At 49.1% G+C, this 14902-nt stretch overlaps 6 protein-coding genes across 6 annotated transcripts; 3 read left to right on the top strand and 3 right to left on the bottom strand.

Annotated features, from left to right (window-relative positions):
- Positions 1–19: 19 nt before the first annotated feature.
- Positions 20–1018, bottom strand: PGRI_077680 (Short-chain dehydrogenase/reductase SDR; the record flags this gene model as incomplete). Its single annotated transcript, XM_040795482.1, has 1 exon — positions 20–1018. The coding sequence occupies one exon, from the start codon at positions 1016–1018 to the stop codon at positions 20–22; it is 999 nt and encodes a 332-aa protein (XP_040653159.1).
- Positions 1019–2193: 1175 nt separating this feature from the next.
- PGRI_077670 (uncharacterized protein) lies at positions 2194–3069 on the top strand (the record flags this gene model as incomplete). The annotated part of the gene is made up of 1 exon (XM_040795481.1): positions 2194–3069. The coding sequence occupies one exon, from the start codon at positions 2194–2196 to the stop codon at positions 3067–3069; it is 876 nt and encodes a 291-aa protein (XP_040653158.1).
- A 391-nt stretch (positions 3070–3460) lies between these two features.
- PGRI_077660 (uncharacterized protein) lies at positions 3461–4408 on the bottom strand (the record flags this gene model as incomplete). The annotated part of the gene is made up of 2 exons (XM_040795480.1): positions 3461–3995; positions 4053–4408. The coding sequence occupies 2 exons, from the start codon at positions 4406–4408 to the stop codon at positions 3461–3463; spliced, it is 891 nt and encodes a 296-aa protein (XP_040653157.1).
- Positions 4409–5662: 1254 nt separating this feature from the next.
- PGRI_077650 (uncharacterized protein) lies at positions 5663–6554 on the top strand (the record flags this gene model as incomplete). Its single annotated transcript, XM_040795479.1, has 4 exons — positions 5663–5717; positions 5769–6082; positions 6135–6303; positions 6361–6554. 4 exons carry the CDS (start codon positions 5663–5665, stop codon positions 6552–6554), a joined length of 732 nt encoding a protein of 243 aa, XP_040653156.1.
- A 509-nt stretch (positions 6555–7063) lies between these two features.
- On the bottom strand, positions 7064–11386 carry bud4 (uncharacterized protein; the record flags this gene model as incomplete). The annotated part of the gene is made up of 4 exons (XM_040795478.1): positions 7064–7693; positions 7757–8454; positions 8509–11242; positions 11297–11386. The coding sequence occupies 4 exons, from the start codon at positions 11384–11386 to the stop codon at positions 7064–7066; spliced, it is 4152 nt and encodes a 1383-aa protein (XP_040653155.1).
- Positions 11387–12973: 1587 nt separating this feature from the next.
- Positions 12974–14779, top strand: mrh4 (ATP-dependent RNA helicase MRH4; the record flags this gene model as incomplete). The annotated part of the gene is made up of 1 exon (XM_040795477.1): positions 12974–14779. One exon carries the CDS (start codon positions 12974–12976, stop codon positions 14777–14779), a length of 1806 nt encoding a protein of 601 aa, XP_040653154.1.
- Between the last annotated feature and the right edge of the window lie 123 nt (positions 14780–14902).

Below are 14902 nucleotides of genomic sequence, written 5' to 3'. Positions count from 1 at the left end.
CCAGGCCCCTCTTCATTCTCTACTCCTCATCCGGCAAGCCTACAAGCTTGAGTGAATCGCTCCAAAGCCTCTTCGCCTTCTCTACGTCATAGGCATACGGCGCATACCCGAGCGCAGAAAGCTTGTCATCTCCTTCCACATACGGCTCTGCCACGGCACAGTTGACGAGGTACTTGCCGCCCTCATGTTTCCATGTCTTACTGACAGCCGCCCATACCGTTGTTGCGGCACCCTGCTCGGCGCTCTTTATGGTGGGGTACAAGAACTCCATTCCCTTGAAGGCATCCGGGGGCATATGCTTGGTCAGCCCCGTGTGGATAATGCCGGGATGGACGCTTGTGGAGTGTAGATGGCGCGAGCCATGGCGACGCTCGATCTCGTTAGCCATGTAAATGTTGGCCGTCTTGGATTGCGCATAGGCCACACTGGGGTCATAGCCGCCTCCCTGGAAGTTGTAATTGTCGGGGTTATTGATCCCGTGGATGTTGTGAGCTGAGGAAGCGAGATTGACGACGCGGGACGGGACGTCGGGGGAGGCGGCCGCGAGGAGAGCGGGTTCCAAGAGCTTGTAGAAGAGGAAATGCGAGAGGTGGTTCGTGCCGAATTGGAGTTCGTGGCCATCAGCGGTTAGTCGGATGTCGGGGAATCCCATGGTCCCGGCATTGTTTACAAGGAGGTGAATCTTGGAGGTCTTGTCGAGAATGGCAGCGGCCGCGGCGCGGACGGAAGAGAGGTTTGCCTGGTCCATCTCGACAATCTCCATGCGGGGATGTTCGAAGATACCAGCCAAGGCGGATTGGGCCTTAGCCACGTCTCGGGCTGTGAGAAAGAGGGTGGCACCAGTGGTGGCCAGGGCGCGAGTGGTTTCGATGCCGATGCCGGCAGACGTGCCGGTGATGACAATGACCTCGCCCTTGAGCTTGCCTTCAGCGCTCTCATCCTTGATGATTTGCAAGGCCGTCGGGCGTGCATCGCCAGGGCCGTTTGGCTTAGCGTGGGCTTCAGCATAACGCGACATGGTTGCGCTGGCGAAGGATTCAGAGAGATGGTGACGAGGAACAAGACTTGTTTAGGTATCACGAGGAGGAGAGGTGGATTCTGAAGTCAAGTGGATGCAGGAGGGGGAAGTGGCTCACTTATGTCGTCAACTCATCTACGTATACACGGTGCCGTGGGCTCATTAGGGAGCATTACTTGGGAAGACTATGGCTTACAACTCACCGTCCACTTTAGAGACCTACCGCATATTCACATGACATGCTTTAAGATTCAACTAATATGTCAATCTGTGACCTCTTTCCCCCTTCAGGTTAGACTACAAATAGTAATTTCCAGGGCTATAGTTCCTAATGTTCAATCCCTGAGGGTCCGGAATTAAGCTTATCGGACTAATGCCATCGAGTGGAGCTAAGATAAAGCGGGAGCTCCAGACCAGTTCAACCTTGAGAGGCACTAGGCCGAAAAGGGGAAGATATCGCGCTTCAGATCAGTAACGGAAAAGTTGACGATTTCATGTTGACCTTGTCTGTGAAGCCTCACTGTCTCCAGCTCCTTCCTACCTGACTTTCTAAATAATCCCAACTCGCGTCATCATGGCCTCAAGTCCTTCCTCGACGAACCTAAGAGAACGCATTGAGGCTACAACCCGAACCTTCCTATCAGCGTACGAATAGGGGCCAAGAACGACGGTTGAGTTGTACGACAAGGATGTGATGTTAACGATTACAAACACGGCTACCTACTAGTTTGTAGAAAGATTTCGACGGAAATCTAGATTGGGATGGGTCTGTTCATAAACCTAAGATATGTATACGGTTTCAGGTTATTCTTGAATGCACTATCCCTTATCCCGAGTTATTTAGTGAGCATAAAATTGAGCACCTTCATAAAAACCTATTTTATTTCATATTTATTCATATGAATCAACCCAATAAGGCAAGTGCCGAGGTATCCAACTTTTTTATTCGCCAAGACCTTTCTAATCCCAACGATCCACATAGAAAATAAAAATATTGGCTCAACCGTTGTTTATTGACCAATTATTGTATTTGCCGCATAATAATTTCCATATCGGGCATAATCGAGTTTTTCTTTTTTTCTTAATTTTTTTTTAATATCACTGACATATAACAGCCCTGAAGCCCTGCCTTTTGAGTTAAAGACTAGATCAACGTTTTCCCCAACTCCACTGTCATGGCTCCACAACCTATTCCATTCCCGGGCTTCACCCCGATATCTGATCGTGTCTACCTTCGCAATGGTCACGAAAAGGCCAAACAAACCCCAGCTGACGAGCCAACAACAATCCTCATCTCCGGCTGGGGCGACGGCATGCCGAAACACGTTACCAAATATTCTGACGGCTACCATGAGCTTTACCCATCCGCACGGATCATCGTTGTTCTATCACGTACCCTCCACGCCTCCAATCAACCCGAGGAAGCCAGAATTGAAGCCATGATGCCGGTCGTTGACACCATCTTCCCAACGCCAACCGGCGACGGAGCCGAGAAGGAGCGTCTACTCGTACATGCCATGTCAAATACAGGCGCCATCTTCGCTGCCGCCACTGTCGTCGCATATCAACGACGCCATGGCACAGATAAACCATTCCCCCACCCGCTCATGGTGTTGGATTCCACGCCTGGAAGTCTGGACTTCCCATCTCAGGTTCCCAGATGGTCTCGTGCCATGGCGGTCGGAACGGCCAAATTCTTCCCCTGGCCCTTCATTATCACCCAGGGTATCTGGTATATTTTCCTCTGGGTGAACTACCTGTTGCAACGCATGCGCGGCCAGGAGGCGTCAGGCGTGTGGGCGGACCGCATCATAAATGATCAGTCCTATGTCACGACCGATTCTAGCAGAGTTTACCTTTACTCCAAGGAAGATGAGATTATTGGTTACAAGGATTTGGAGGCGAGTGCTGCTCATGCCAAGGTGTTGGGATACTCGATTGATTTGGAGATGTTTGAGGGCTCCTCGCATGTCGGCCATATGAGACTTCATCCTGAACAATATTGGAATAAGGTTGCTGGCTCCTGGAAACAGGCCATGGAGAAGAAATAAGTGTTATGAGGACTGGATACATTGTATTGTGTGCATTTATATAGATAGCTTAGACCATGTTTAATAATTAACTAGAGCCATTTCATTCTTGACAGTTTCATTGATACTCGCTTGCAGAACAAGGATAAACTCCACGTTAGCCAAGCCCTCTAGTCTGGGGTTCTGTGGAGTGCGGATCAAACCCTAGGCGCAAAGGACGGACCTGCGATCAAATATATCAATGCACAACTTGATCTTGGGTTATACTTGCTTATATGCAAAACGAACGAACAAAATATTCATAGGTAACAATTCAACAAATTAGTAAATAACTCTGTATCATATCAATCTGGTTCTTAGCATGCGAAAAGAATATACAAACAACCCATCAACTCCACTCTGTAGATACAGCCTAGTCACGGTCATCAGGGTGGAAAACCAACGCCCGAACTTCAATACTTTCTCTTCCAGCCTCATTCTCCGTTTCCGGGTTAACAAAAGCAGTATGTGGCACACGACGAGCTCTCCCATCAACCTTGGAATCAAAGCATTTAATAAGCGTCACCAAATCCGGAGTCTGCCCATAGCGATAATACCACTTGATATTAGGATCCGGCTTGACGGCGTACGTCTCACCCTCCCGGTCCGGGTATATAAGCCCGATGGGCACAAGGTCACTATCCGGGACTGATTTTGCATCCGCCACGGCCAATGGATCCTTCAGGATAGTCTTTATCGGACGCCAGACGTTGATGATCTGGTATCGGCCCTTTAGAAGCTCGGGTGCCTCGTCCGGGAGATGAAAGGAGACTCTGTTCTTGGACGCGCTGTAGGATTGATCGATGTGTACGCGCTGTACAGGTCCGCGGAGCTGGGAACCGAAGGATTTGTCAGTTTGGGCCCGGCGGATGGTGTGGTCGAAGATGAAGATGCGGGAGGCACCCGTGCTGTGCAGGTTATTGTTAGTTTTGTGTGAGAAATTCTAAGGGTTTGGAATTGCATACGCGTCTTTTAGCAGCTGTTCTGTTTCTGCGTAGTATGCTGTCTTGATTTTCTCATCATCTAAGAAGTCCTTCTCTTGGCTTTCATGATAGTAGAACTGGAATCCATGGCTGTCTAGCTTGTAGTCAAGTTCATGGCCGCTAATGTCGTGGATGGTGGAAGACTGAGGATACACAGGTCGATCATAAGTTTCTGGTCTGCCGACATACGATGGTGCCGGGGGAGAACCGTCCTCGTTCTCTTTGAAGTAGTTCAGTGTAGTTTGGACATGGTGAGGTTTCTCGGAGACAGGGACGATGGGCTTCTCTGAGAGCGAAGAGCCACGGGCACCGGGAAGTTGAATAGCCGCAGAAGCCATAATTTGTAATTTAATAGAACTAAGAACAGATTCCTTGATACTACCTAGAGTTAACGATGAGAATGGATCTTTATATACTTGTGTTGCGGGGGTGAGCTTTATTTGTCAGGATCAGCACGCAATAGTTGTATGACATGGGAAATGCTGATAAATGCATATAAACTGGTAAGTAATTAAGTGTAACGTCCACGAGTATGATAGAATCATATTATTAACAGTGTCGTGCCATTTATAATCTTTCAAACCTAGAAGAATAGGCTGCCGCTTATGCCTTGTGATGTCTTTTGGTTTTTTGGTCTCTTTAGTGAGCTCAGGTATCATTCTATTTAGATGCCGCAGCTTTATAATTCGGCAAAAAAAGATGGGAAAAGGTGTGAAATGGACTTTTATATGTCCTTTGACATTCAAAACTTGACATCCTATATGCGGTTTAGGGGCTATTGGGTATTACATGAGAAATTATTGGGTTTATTCTTTTTAGTTCCAGTATATACCTAGGTATAATAGCTGTAATTGATATAGCAAACTTCATATCCTGTACAAAAGAGGGGACAAAATAAAAAGACGATGCCTGATATTCCGCCAAGCCTCTCCCCTTTTTCTGTACATTGTGATCCCTTCCACGGTATTTGCCCACACACCACAACAGATGGAATATCATGGCAAATTCCCAACGTCGAACTATGTTCCCGGTATGGGCACTTAAACGTCCTTGGCCACTGTCAACAGCGGTCGCCCCTAAACTTCCGGTGAACGAAGGCATCGAAGAAGAATGTACACCATACTATACTCCTACGCGATTTTATCCCGCACGTTTGGGTGACATTCTTATTGACCGATATCAACTTGCAACCAAACTCGGTTATGGTAGTAACTCCACCGTCTGGCTCGCTAGGGATCTAAACCAGTTTGTTCTCCACCCACGCCTCCCGAGTAGCATCTGCTAATCCTTGATCCAGATGGCGATGGTTAGAAGAGAAATATGTTGCTCTGAAGATAAATTCTAGCTCTCATAATTCTCGAGAGAACGCTGCTCAAGCTGAACTAGACATTTTAAAACACATATCTGAAGCGAATCCGCTGCACAAGGGTTGGGGTTTCGTTAGGCGCCCTCTCGATTCATTTACTTTAGAGCATGATTCATCAAGACATCTCACTCTTGTCTTCGAACCTTTGCGAGAACCCCTCTGGATATATCGCAAAAGGTTTATTGGTGATGTGATACCTTCAGATGTGCTGAAGATATTACTTCAGATGATGCTCCATGGACTTGCCTACCTCCACTCTGAGTGCCATGTTATTCACACCGGTTCGTCTAACCCTAGATAAATAAAAGAAATGTTAAACTAATAGATCCCAGATCTGAAACCAGACAATATAATGATCAAAGTCGAGGATCCGTCTATTTTGGAGGAATCTGCCAAAGATGAGCACGAACATCCCCTGCCGCAGAAGAGTTGCCCAGATGGCCGCACAATATATCTCTCTCGGAATGACTTCGGCATCTCCGAAGAGATCACAGGAAGAATCCAAATCACCGACTTCGATTTATCTGTCCGCGGGGACCGGGGGCCAAACAAGGGGTGTATTCAGGCCGAAATATATCGAGCGCCAGAAGTTATTCTTGATGCAGGCTATTCGTACAGTGCCGATATCTGGAGCTTAGGGGTCATGGTAAGTTTACAGTTCTATAATTACCATGTAAAGGCTAACATCGCTTTATTAGTTATGGGATGTTCTTGAAGGCAAAAAGTTATTCAAAGAGGTTGATCCCCACGAAGTTCAAGAATATGACGAGCTTAACCATCTTGGCCATATCTCTGCATTGTTAGGTCCTCCTCCAAAGGAACTTCTAGACAAAGGAACAAGGGGTGATCTCTTTTACAAAACCGATGGTGAGTATATTATTGTCTTGTATGTTCCAGCAAGTGTTTGCTGACTTGATTCAATAGGACAATTCAGAGGCACAACTATTGCGCCATCAAACTTCAACTTCGAAGATTCGATATGCAACATGCACGGTGAGGATAAGAGGATGTTTTTCGAGTTCGTGCAAAGGATGATAAAATGGAACCCAGAAGAACGAGGTACTGCAAAGGAATTACTTCAGGATCCATGGCTTTATGCGGACTTCGATGAAGATTGAAATAGCTATAACAACCATGCTCATGCCTGTTTTGTTCTTGTTTAATGCCTAGTTACCAGCTATACGCAGTGTCTAGGTCCATGACTTTTAAATTCAACTGAAATTTGTAGGATTATGGATTGTTAGAACAGAAGGAAATGTGTGTGAAGGTACAGGGGAAGCATAGGAGAATTGAAAAGGAAATCGTTTGTGCTATGAGGTCTTGAATCGTACAGTTGCCGTATTTGCCCCCTTCGCTCGCAAGAAAAGATAATTTGACAAAGAAAATGAAAAGTCAGTAAGACAAGTTCGCACCATACACCAACACCATGGAAGTCCTGCAAAAGGAGATCAACAAAAAAAAAGGCCATAGTGACTATCGCAGAACGAAAAACAAAAATCAGAATAGAAACGAAGTGGGAGACCTCCGAGAGACAAATAGAAGTAGTTATTGTGACAACTGGCATCATGAACAGAAGAAATGAAGGATGATCTGTGCTTGAGAACTCTACTCATGTTCAGAATATTTCCTAGAACATGAGAGAGCGGGTCTTCTGACGCCGAGCCTCAATACTACCCATCTCAGGTTGAGAGTAAGTGTGCTTATGTCGAGGACGTGGGGATTGAGGCGCCGGCGCCCCAGATCCCGCAGAAGATGGAGGTGGTCCCACCAGGGCACTGTTTCGGTTCCGAACAGGAGAAGGGACCCTGGCAGGTGCTGTGGGAATACCACTGGGTGGACGACGAGGAGCAGTGTCATTGCTGGATTTCATGCTCCGCTCACGCTTGAGCACAAGATCAGCCCAGGGCTTGAGTGCGCCATTTCCGGAGGTCGATCCCTTTCCAACAGCTTCAGACATGACTCGAAGCCAGCCCTCTTTATCTGCGGGGCTATCCGCATAGAAGTCAATCACTTCACCATTACCAAAGCGAATGCGGAATCCCTCCTCAACAAACATGTAACCATCTTCTTCCTCAGCGAACGCAGACTTACGGCGAGAACCACCCTTTGTGGTAGTCTCCTTCTGAAGTAAAGAGGATCGATCGTCAATAAGCTTGGACGCCTTGGCTAAGTTGATTGTAGCGCGAGGTTGGCGCGTTGTTTCGTGGAAGGCCGTTAACTTGGATCCCTGAAGCTTGAAAAAGCGACGGCGCCAGTACTATTGTAATTGATTAGTTTTATATCAATAGAAGAGGTTATAGAAGAGGTTATAAGCACTTACTGGACAATCTCCACCCTGTTGGGAAAGGAACCCTTCCCAGGAGCGAGATGCGACGCTCTCCGCATCACGCATTTCACGAATGCAGGCATTCATGCTCTTCGGCATGTCTTCATCCTTGCTACCTTTGGGCTTAGGCACAAAGAGCAGTTGGACTTCTAATTTTCCAATTTTGTATGGTGGTCGACGCTGGGTATTGATGCTTGTCGCACTCTTCTTGCTCTTGACGCTGCTCATTTGTTCCTCAACTGCCCATTCATTGAAGCAAGCCACATCAACAATGTGGGGACGGCCAAAAGCCTGCTGCTCGTGGTCGCTCAAAGCCACATATGCGCGGCCAAAGCTGCCATCACGCGCAACCAAGTTTCGAAGACGTTCATATACAGGAGCATTAACGTCCTTGGCCTTCTGTTCCTGCGACTGCATTTGCTGCTTTATGTCAAGCTCCTTGCGCCGGCGTGGAGATGCAAAAACACGGCTGAGGGCCGACGCCTTTTGACGTGATGGGGATGCTGCGGGTTCTTGGGTTTGGAACTTGCTCTCATCAATCTTCATCTGCAAGGTCAACTGGAACTCAAGGTCATTCTGGACAATGAGCTCAAACTCCTGTCCAATGGGAGCGGACTTGCCCATCTCCAGCCAAGAGGTGGTAACACAGTGCAGTCCGTTATCCAAAGTCAGTGCAAAGTATGACCGTTCGCCTAAAATTAGATTAGTAACAGTGAATCGCATTCGCTCGTGGGATATGATCTTACCGCGTGGGAGAGGAAGGTCGCAATATTTGAGGCCTACGACCTTCACAAACAAACGCCCTCGCTCTTCGCCATCTTCGAACGACTCGGAGATGGCTGGCTCATTCTCTTCAATGGTCGCGGGGGCTTCCTGGACATTGCTTGGCTGTCCAGGGAGAGGTGGAACTCCACCTGCACCAGGGACGGGCTTTTTCTTCGGGATACCGGTGGCAGGCTTGAGACTTGGGCGGCGCGGTGAACCGTTCCAAGGGACTGTGGTCCATGTTTGCTGGCTGGGTTTCCGTGGAGAAGACCCAGCAGAACGTGTACCGCGAGTGTCTTGGGCAGTTGGCTCGGGAGCAGGCATGGCTTCTTCTTCGTTACGGCTGCTGGCAATAATAACTTTGGTGTTCTGTCTCATGAGATATCCTCTCTGTTTGGGGGTAGGAGAGTCAGCGGGGTGTTCACTATTTCCTGCCTGGGAAGGCGGCACGGAACCAGGGCTTTGGGAAAGGGCTAGGTGAAACGCAACCTTTTGGGATTCAATGACGCGATCGAACTCTTTGTCCAGTCCAAAACCGAGGCTTTCTTCCTGAATACTGAAGGGAATGTCCAGCTTTAAGCAACTGCTTTGTCGCTGGGGATCCGTGGGCAAAGCCAATTTCGGTGGCAAGTCAGTTTGGTTAGGTTCACGATCCGACGCGTTTGAGTCATTGGAGATCTGCTTGGTCAATGAAGGGACGGGTGGGACGTGTTGGCCACTGATCTGACGGCGGGTTGCAGCCATGGACTGCATATCCGCAGGGGTCAGTGAGGGTCGGGTCTTGAGACCAGCACCAGGAGCTCGAATTGTGGCGATGGGTTCGGGAACAGACTCGTCGGATGAGCTTTCATCATGCTCCGGCTCCAGGTCTTGTTCCTCCTCTCTTTCTTCTTCTTCTTCCTCTTCTTCTACACCTTCGCCAGCATCCTCCTCGATTGGATGGCGAATGACGGAGTCCGGAGTTGAGGGCTCTGAATCTTGGTCATGCTGCATCTCAGGGGTGATAGGGCGTGCAAGAGACTGACGGATAGACGCCATATCGAATGACTCATCTTGAAGGGTGTTCGGCTGTTTGTGTTCCTGGGTACCCTTGTTTGGCTGTGCAGGCTTTTCGGCGTCGACCTGGGTTTCAGCATTAGGGGTAGTCTGTCCAGATTCCTGTTTGTGGCTACCATGTCCAGCGTGCTCACGCTCGGTAGCTTCAGCAGCAGAGCGTAGCGAGTAATTGCTGTCCTCGTCGTACTTGGCCCGTTGGTCGCGGGACGACAAGCTATTGTCTGACATGTTCTGATAATAATCCGTGATAGAGTAGAGGTCTTCATCGTGCTCTTCCTGCTTAATTATCACACTGGAAGAGTCGTCGTCATCGGTTTCCATCGATGGAATAGGAACATCAGGGTCATAATGGTCATAACGTTGGGGGCTGGAACCAATTTGGGAAGAGTCATCGAAGCTGTCATCCTCATAATTGTCACCTTTACGAATTCCTCGTAAGATTGAGTCTCGAGAAATGCGAGGCGGAGAAAAGAAGTTCTCTTTAGCCTCATCGTGTGTGCGTGTATCATCTTTTGATGCGACGTTTTCATCTGCTCTTGGAAGCTCCAGGGGCTCCTCAATGTTTTCCGCGTGGTGATCGTGTGTTTCATCATCGTCCCTCTCATGCAGCCTCATGAGACGGAGTCTCTCCTCTAGGGACACGGCGCCAGGAATATCAGACTTTGTGTACGAGGCAGGAGCAGGAGGTGCAGGTAGTACGCGCTGGCCTGCGCTACCGAGCTCGAAGGCCGCAGCCAGCTTACCAGCTGAGGATGGACGTGCACCTGAAATTCGATTAACAAATGGCAAAGGTGGAAGGGGACGTCGCTCCCCATTCGAGTCCAGCGATTCGACCCGTGTGTGCTGAGAAGATCCTCCTTCCCGTGAGATAGGTCGGTCCTCGGTGCTCTCTTCTTCGTCTTCGATAAAGGGATCCCCATCACTGTTTGTGCTGGGACTCATAAAGCGCCAGTCTTCTGGCAAGACAACGGGAGTCTTCTCGATGTCTTCCAGCGAGGCGTCAAAGCTATCATCACGCTCAATGGACGACTCCGCCTCAAAGCTAAGGTCACCTTCTTCATCAGACTCGTAGCTATTCTCTCGTGACTCAGACGCAACTGAGGAAAGATCCGGGGTTGTCATTTCATATTCATTGATTTGAGGAGGGGCGTGGTCAAATGTGACACTCTTCGCGTGCCGGTGTCCAGTGCTGCCATACTCGGACCAAATATCATTCTGGGGGTCAAAACCCTTGCCGTACCGGCTACCTTTGGATAGCGATGACTTGCTTGGCGATGCTTGGTCTTTGCTGGGGGACGACGGTCGAGAAGTCGGGGTGGTTTCTTCATCAAATTGGGACTGCGCAACATTCGATTGGCTATCCCTTTGCGAGGTCCTCTGCGAGGCAAAAGGTCTCTGAGGGAAAGTGACTGAAGCCGGGTCGTACTCTTGGCTACCTTCAAGGAACATGCTGTGATTTTTGACCTTGGACACGCGTTTCAAATTTTCGAGCGAGGGGCGCTTTGCGGGGAAATACCACCCCTCTGGATCATATGGCGCTTTATTCTCGGCTCCCTTAGAAAACGGCGATGGGGAGTCGCGGCCTTTCCAAAACAGGCGTGGTGAGGCATTGTTATTCAGAGACGAGACATCGTATGCAGGCGATTCGCCATGTGGCATCTGCTACTCATATTAGCATCTTTGATCGCATGCGATATGCCATGGTGACAGTACCTTAGTAACTTGATTCCAGCTAGGCGAATTGCGCCTCTGGGCCATGGGGCTCACTTCAGAGAGTGGCCGCTGACCAGATCCGTTACCCATACTGACGATGGGTTTTCTGGTGACTCAGGATACGAGATATGCAATAGTAAAAGAAGACCAAGACAGGATGTCTATGATGAGTCAGTACTTGCTCATCAAATCCTGATCGGCAGCGAGTGGGTTCACGGCTGATGACAAAGGAAATAAGGCGACACAGAGCTCAGGTACCATACCTTTCTTAATAACTAGGAGTCTCGGTCTCGTGGTAGATGTCGAGCGAGCCCTGAGGCATTCGATATAAAGACGTAAAAGTCGTGTCAATCGTGGCAAGAATGCTGCGTCAAAGGGCGAAGGCACCAAAACAAACCCAAGTTGGGGGTGTCTGGTTGTGAAAGGTAAAAACAGAAAGGGGAAGAAGGATAACGAAGGGATACGAATGCCAACTTGTCAAGGAAGGCTAGCAGGGAAGAGTAATAGAAACAAAGAAAGAGGTTATGAAGAACAGAAACAACGATACTTGATATGTCTCTCCCATGGATTCAAGTGGATTGTTACCCCAAGCAAGAAACTGTTGTTACGGGAGTTGTCATGGCAACGGAGGGCTCCGAGTGTTTCAGCCCGTGACATTGCGTCAGCAGCCTATGATCGACGCTAATCTACAAATAGAATAGCTTTGTGGATATTTTTCGATATCAACATGCACCTACCACCTATCCAACTACTATCAACCCTCCCAACACCTAAATATAGCACATCAACAAGCACGACTGGTCGAATGTTGTTATCCGAGAGCCCAATTATCGTTTCAGATACGGATTACATACCAAAGAAACCGAACACAGCTAGGGACTCCCCCTACATTGTATGAATTGATCGAATGCAGATAAAAAGCTCCCAGTTTCAACTTCTTTGGCATCATACACGATATCAACAAGCATCCCCAGGAGCATGATAATCTTTTCGCAGGCAGGAACTCAGAAGAAAAGCCAAGACAGGCCACCTCGATATCGGCTCCTCTCGTGTCAACAGACCACTACGCCTTCAAGTCTGTACTCCCGTTCTGAAGTCAAATATGGCCTCGGGTGCCCTTCCCTGCAGTAAATTATTAAGGCAGTCGGCTTGGTTCCTTTATATATGCAGTGAGGAATAAAGATACGTCCCAAGCACATCCAACATACGTGCATATAGGTCCAAGCCTATGAGTTACCTCCAAATAGTTGTCCCAATAAACCATAAATGGAGAAGGGGTACAGTTTTGTACCTTACAATATATTATTTTGGTTCTTGACCGAATCATCACACAAATTGAAAGAAGAGATAAAATGATCATCGATTGTGGGATTTCTGCCTGAGGCTTTCAATACCACGAACTACTGACTCAGCATCTTAATCACCTGATCTTGTGTCAAAGATTATGATCTACGCTAGTCCAAGATAGGAATAGCGCCTATCGCAAAAAAAACATCTGAACCTGTTCTGGCCTCTTCTTTTCGATCATTCCGTATTTGCAACTTTCTCACATCTTATCGCATTTAATTAGGTAGAATGCCTCTACCAATCCGCTCTTCGATATGTTTTCTATGTCAAACTAAGGCGACTCTGATCGCCCCATCGATTCTTCCGACCTCATGGCAGACCACGCGAGGCATGGCCACCGTTCGATTGCGCCGCAAGGCTGCTCGGATGGCCCTGTCGCCTACTGTTGACAGACCGTCTCTGCCATCTGCTAACAAGCCACGACGGGAACGGGCTGGTCCCTTTGCCTCGATGAATCAGACTCAGGCACGGATTCGAGACACACCACGCACACGATCACAGGCGGCCCTCAAGCGTTCAGGGGAGGAGGGCAAGGCGGAGAAGAAGGAAAGCCCATTATACAGAGCATTAAAGATGCAGACAACATTGACACCTGTGCCTTATGGCCGACGTTCTGCTATCAAAGCACGACTTGCCGACATCACCAGCTTCGACCACTTCCCTCTCCTTCCCGCCGTTCGACAGTCGATCTTCACCCAGGCTCTGGCTGGTCTCAGTGAGGTTAGCCCAACGCCAATTCAAAGACTCGCGATCCCCGAACTGTTGCTGGACGAATCCAAGAAGAAGAAGAAAGTGAAGCAGGCAACCGAAGATGAAATTGAATACAATTTTGACCAGTACCTCCTGGCAGCAGAGACTGGCTCAGGAAAGACCCTCGCCTACTTGCTTCCAGTCATCGATGCTGTCAAGCGTGCTGAAGCCCTCGATATCCAGGAGGAGAAAGCCCTTGAGGAACGGAAGGCGTTAGAGCGGGAGGAGAGAATGAAGAACAAGGCGTTCGATCTGGAGCCCGAGGAGCCGCCAATGACAAACGCGGCTCGCCCCCGGGCCATCATTCTCGTTCCCACTTCCGAATTGGTATCTCAGGTTGGTTCCAAGCTCAAGGAGTTGGCCCACACCGTCAAGTACCGGTCGGGCGAAATCTCATCAACTTTCACTCCCCGCCGGATCAAGAACACCCTCTTCCACCCTGCCGGCATTGACATTCTAGTTTCAACTCCTCACCTTCTGGGCTCTGTTGCTAGGTCGAACCCCAATATTCTCAGCCGAGTCACTCACCTTGTACTTGACGAGGCCGATTCCCTAATGGACCGGTCGTTCATGCCAACAACGTCTGAGATCATTGCTAAGGTTACGCCGTCACTCAAAAAGCTGATTCTTTGCTCGGCCACCATTCCTCGCAGTCTCGACAACCAGCTGCGCAAGCGCTTCCCTGATCTCCAGCGTCTGACGACACCAAACCTGCACGCCATTCCCCGTCGCGTGCAGCTAGGTGTCGTGGACATTGATAAGGAGCCATACCGCGGAAACCGAAACCTTGCCTGTGCTGATACCATCTGGTCAATTGGCAAGGCCGGAGATAGACATGAGGCCTCCGAGACATGGGGACCCCTCAATGCGTACATGGAGCCCAAGGTTAAGAAGATCATCGTGTTCGTCAACGAACGCGAGGAAGCCAACGAGGTTGCCACTTTCCTTCAATCCAAGGGCATCGACGCTACCTCGCTAAATCGCGACACCGATTCCCGGAAGCAACAAGAGACCCTCTCTCAGTTCACAGAGGTCAAGCTTCCACCGACTGCCGAGGAGATCATGATCAATAAGAAGAAGAACCGCGATGCCGGCAGCATTCCCTTCGAGCTCCCTGAACGTCAAGAGCAGCACACTCGCCGCCTTCCCGACACCAAGGTTCTTGTCACTACTGATATCGCCTCCCGTGGTATCGATACCCTGGCAGTGAAGACAGTGGTTCTCTACCACGTGCCTCACACGACCATCGACTTCATCCACCGACTGGGTCGTCTCGGTCGTATGGGCAAGCGTGGTCGTGCTGTTGTCCTGGTTGGCAAGAAGGACCGCAAGGACGTCGTCCGTGAGGTTCGCGAGGGCATGTTCCGTGGCCAGGCTCTGATCTAGATCCAGGTCCAGATCCGCGCGTGCGTGCATTTATTACATTGTATAAATCTTGTAACATACATGGCGTTGGTTTGAGGTTTTGATATTTTTGGGAACTGGAAGACGACTATACCCATTGTCGCA

Source organism: Penicillium griseofulvum (assembly GCF_001561935.1).
Source record: "Penicillium griseofulvum strain PG3 chromosome Unknown contig_6, whole genome shotgun sequence".
Lineage (NCBI taxonomy): Eukaryota > Fungi > Ascomycota > Eurotiomycetes > Eurotiales > Aspergillaceae > Penicillium > Penicillium griseofulvum.
This window is presented reverse-complemented; position numbering and strand designations above follow the sequence as displayed.